Here is a 4,306-nt window from a genome sequence, read left to right on the forward strand (position 1 = left end):
GCTGAGGGGAGCGCCGCGCCGCGCCGCGCCGCGCGATGGGGAGCGCCCTGCGGAAGAGCAAAGCGGTGCGGCAGGCGCCCGGCGGCCGCGGGGAGCGGCGGCGCGCAGCAGGTAGGCAGCTCGGCCGCCTCAGTGCCCAGTGCCTTAACGGCTGCCCCGGGGCGGGCGGCGGGGCAGCGCCTGGCTTCCCGCGAGGATCCCGGCGGGAAGGGGGTCGAGGTGTCGGGGGCAGCGAGGGGGGCCGCCGGGCTGCGCCGCCTAACGCCGCTCCCAGAATAATAATAATAATAAAAAAATCGCTTTTACAAGTATACCTTCACGTGGTATGTCTGCACGCTGGAGCCCGTGTGTTATATAGTTCTAAAATACARCCTCTGACACTGGGTTAGCTACTGTATTCAAGGCCAATTTAGATAGCAGTGAGGCTAGGCAGGGCTTTATTAGTAGGCTCGTTTCCACGGCCGAGGGAAGGTGCCGCTCAGCGTGGGTGAGAATACGGGGCCGGGGCCGTGCGGGCTTGTCGGCCGCAGCGAGCCGGACTCCTCGAGCGCCCGGGCCGCTGCCTGGGCACAGGCCGCCTTGGTGAGAGGCCCTGGAGCTGGGTGGCAGCTGAACAGCGCTCGCCCCCGTGGAGGGGATAGCTGCATCGTACGAGCGTCGAGGCACTTTGTGGTGACGGAAATCCGTATTTCGCCTGGCCGTTCCGTAGCCGTTCAGAGTCCCAGCTTCAGCCTCGGGTGCTCTTCGGACGTGTGGTTAACAGTGCTCTCACTGGCTCTGTAAAATCTCATGAGGAGAAATAATGAGCTTGAAGTAATAAATAGCTGAAATTTTAACTGTGCATACATCTAGGGCTGCACAGCACTTCAGTGTGRATGAAAAATCACTTTTGGTACACAGTATTTCATTCGGCGTCTACTACAGAAGGAACGCTTTCAACTGCCTATCTAAAGATTGCGGAAATGTTCTAATGCTTGGCAAAGGGGTGCATGTTTGTGGGTGGTTTTTTTATATGTAATAGTTGGAGATCTCCAAAACTAAAACACTTTGGCAGCTTTAAGATAGTAAGTAATATTTTACAGGGAATTGTCACAGTGTCTTTGCAAACAAAGAGTAAAGACGCTGGTGCAATAAGAGTTTACACAAGGCAGGAGTGCAGCAGTAGGTGGCAAACACACACACAAAAAAAAAGGTTTATATCAGTTAGAACTCATGAAATACACTTACTGTTATGGCTGTATATTGGTTGGTACCTTTTTTTTTTAATTATATGAACATAAAATCCCACAGTCTGAATTAAGAGTATGGCATTGGAAGCACTGGATGTTCTTCTGCCCTAGCTGGAGAAGACTTAAAATGAAAAATAAAAAAAAAAAAANAAAAAAAAAAAAAGTAAAGAAAAACCTGTCAAACTGCCCAAGCATAGGCTGTCAAGAGAGTCCGGTTGTCCTTGTTCTTGAAGAGTAGGACAGCTCCCTAGGACTGCTTAGGGAATGTTCCCTTACCTCATGTTGCCGACTAACAGATTCCTACTAAGAGCAAAAGTACTTGATTTATCTTTAAGTCAGATACTGAAAGCAACACAGGTGTGGTAGTGCAGAGTCTGGGGCAGGATAAACAGTGCAGTGTAGTTATATTCGAATCTAGTTCCCTCTGGATGACAGTGTACCCACTGACAAACTCCGAAGTGAAGCCAGCATCTTAATGAGATTTTTCAGCCTTGTGAAGCTGACTCATTTAGGTTAAGGCGACCTGAAAGAACATGTTGTTTGGGCTTCAGTCTACATGATCTGCTGTATCTTGGTTTCTCCACTTAAGACACTGCTACTCCCTGCTGCCCGTTTGAAAACTCTGGCAGGATCTTAGCTTAATCCTCCAGTGAAGCTGGTTTAAACTATGATGCCAAACCTTATATTGCAGAGTCTAGGCAGCTTTGCTCCTGGAATGGTCATGTACAAGTAGATTAATATCTCAAACTGAACATCTATTTCCTGAAGGAACAAGTCAATTTTTATTATGTCTGTCAAGAGCAAGAAATGAAGAGAGTTATGGGTGGTGTTAGAAGAGGTCAAATAGAAGATTTAAAGCAAATAATTGTAGTAATGCAAATAGAGATAAATAATTTATTTGAAAACTGAAACAGAGTTCAAAAAAGCTAATTACTCATTGTTTAGCTGACTAAATCATGGACAATCTTAAATTAATCCCTTTCTATAGCTAATCATAGCAGTGAGCAGTTTTTCTATCTCTGCATGTGTCTCTTAGACAAAGAGTATCTATTTTTTTTGGTGTTCTTTTACTAGAAGGAGGAAGAAGTTGGGTGGTTTGTGGCTTTAAGAATTTTTTAATTCCTTTTTGGATCTGTTCCTACCCTTGCATCTTTTTGTCAAAGATTAATAAATTTTGCTACAAAGTCAGAGTTCTTAATTCACCTTAAGAGCCAAAAGGATGTCTAATAAAGCAAACACTGGTAGAGAGCAAAACTGTCAAGAAAAATGATGGCTATCGTAGGAAAAAATAATTTATTTTTAAGATATAATGCTTACATGTATTCTGTATACCATAGCTATTGAAGACATTCTGCTTTAGTTTATAGTTTTATAAAGGTTATCTTACAATCTTCCAATAGTGTTTGGTTTACATCATCAAAAGTATTTTGAATATACAATATTTATGACATATAGTATTTATTTTAAGCTCTATTAAGCTTATCTTGACTGTCCTCATATAGGATGCCTTGCTATCTTGTTGGTTGTGCTTGCAGAGGGTGAACCAAAGAAAATCATGCAGTATCCCCCACTAGGGCTTATTCTGTGCGTTGAATGGATATCTTATTTTCCTTTTTCTGATAGTTTAAAGCAATTGTAATTTACCCCTGCTGTGTCCTGAGAAAGTTTCCTCTGCGATGCCTAGTGCTTTTTTTAATATCTGCCTGTTGTAATGCAGCTACTTCCTATCTGTAGAGTGAATCTTGCTTCTTTCAGTTCTAGCTTCTTGACCCATGTATTTCCTGTGCAGTTCTTTTTCATTTCTTATTCAGATTTCCTCATCCTGAATATCTATATCATGTCTTTGAATGCTTACTGTATGTTCTGTTTCTGCATTATCAGCAATCGTTAGCCAGACGCTCCTCCTGGTGTCACGTTGTGCATCTCCCTCCCAGAGCCATCCTTTAACTTACCAAGCTATGTCTGACACCCGCTGTCTTTTCACTGATCCTCAGCTTAGTTTAACCTTATGTTTTTCTTCTAAGAAGCTCAGAGCTGTTGCTTTCCTTAGTGTGTTGTCATCTATATTTCTCTCTGCCTGTACTATTGATAGTACTTGTTTATGGTACACCTGTGGAGCGGTGTGTCTCTGTGAGGGAGCTGGGTGTGCCTGTAGTCAGATTGTTTGTCTCACCAGAAGTCACTGACCCCTGTTAATGTTGGCTGTCACAGTGCTATTTGACCCAGCACTGTCATTTGCTTAGTATCTTTACTTCCTCCCTTCGCACTCATATCTCACAGCAGGGTCACAGATAAGATTTCTGTCTCCCTTGTAATGCCGCATGTCCGTTTCTTCCATTGATGCTACTGCTTAGTGCTAGAAAATAATAGTAGCTTATTCTAGCCTAGTACTAAGCTTTTCTTTAAGAACATGCGCTGGTTATCAGTCATGAGATATCTTCTTTAATCTTTTGTTATAGCAAACTCTTCAGTTTTACTTGTTCACTCACATACTCAGAGGGGAAAGCATGATTTTGCGCTGTTGCCTCTTGTGCATTTTGGCATTGCATTCCCAGCATGACAGTAAGGAAGCTTTTATGTCCTGCACTGTTTGCACAACYTTACACAACGCAAACATTTCTGTAATTCTAGCTCACAAAAGTGTAATGTATTTACTCTTTCCCACCCATCTTTTACAATCATTTCCAGTTAGGCCTTTGTCAGAATCTCTGTGCATCAGTTTGGTTTGTTGTGTTAGTTATGTAGCAAGGAAGTTTTGAGGGTCATGATCTGTTAGGTTATCCTGCTTCACTCAGCTCATAGAAATGCAAAGTCATTTTGTGCTGCGTTGCTGCAAAGAGGATTAAATTGTTCCACCTTAGTCCTTTTGTTTTCCAAGGCCAAGAAACTTTGATTACTCTGGATTAAAATCAGTGCTTCCCCCCCCCTTTAAAAAGCCCTACTTGAAAAATTCACGGCCTTCCAAGCCAAGCCCCCAGGACCTTTCACAGTGCAGGGCCTGCTTTAAAGTTTTTGCAGATTCTGGGAGATCACCTGCAAAAAGCTTGGTTTACTTTAACCATGTTCACTTCTAATGC

At 43.2% G+C, this 4,306-nt stretch overlaps 1 protein-coding gene across 2 annotated transcripts in view; it reads left to right on the forward strand.

Annotated features, from left to right (window-relative positions):
- The first annotated feature begins 27 nt into the window (after positions 1–27).
- Positions 28–4,306, forward strand: part of TXNRD1 (thioredoxin reductase 1) — a 40,949-nt gene continuing 36,670 nt past the window's right edge. For both annotated transcript variants that reach the window (XR_014897964.1, XM_085322553.1), the window contains exon 1: positions 28–111. Coding sequence is in view for 1 of the 2 variants with exons in the window: in XM_085322553.1 (XP_085178679.1) it covers positions 36–111 (76 nt within the window). In the remaining variant the exon portion in view is untranslated. The remainder of the gene's footprint in view (positions 112–4,306) is intronic.

This window comes from Rhea americana, unplaced genomic scaffold, assembly GCF_003343005.1.
Source record: "Rhea americana isolate MKP2758 unplaced genomic scaffold, rheAme1 scaffold_79, whole genome shotgun sequence".
NCBI lineage: Eukaryota > Metazoa > Chordata > Aves > Rheiformes > Rheidae > Rhea > Rhea americana.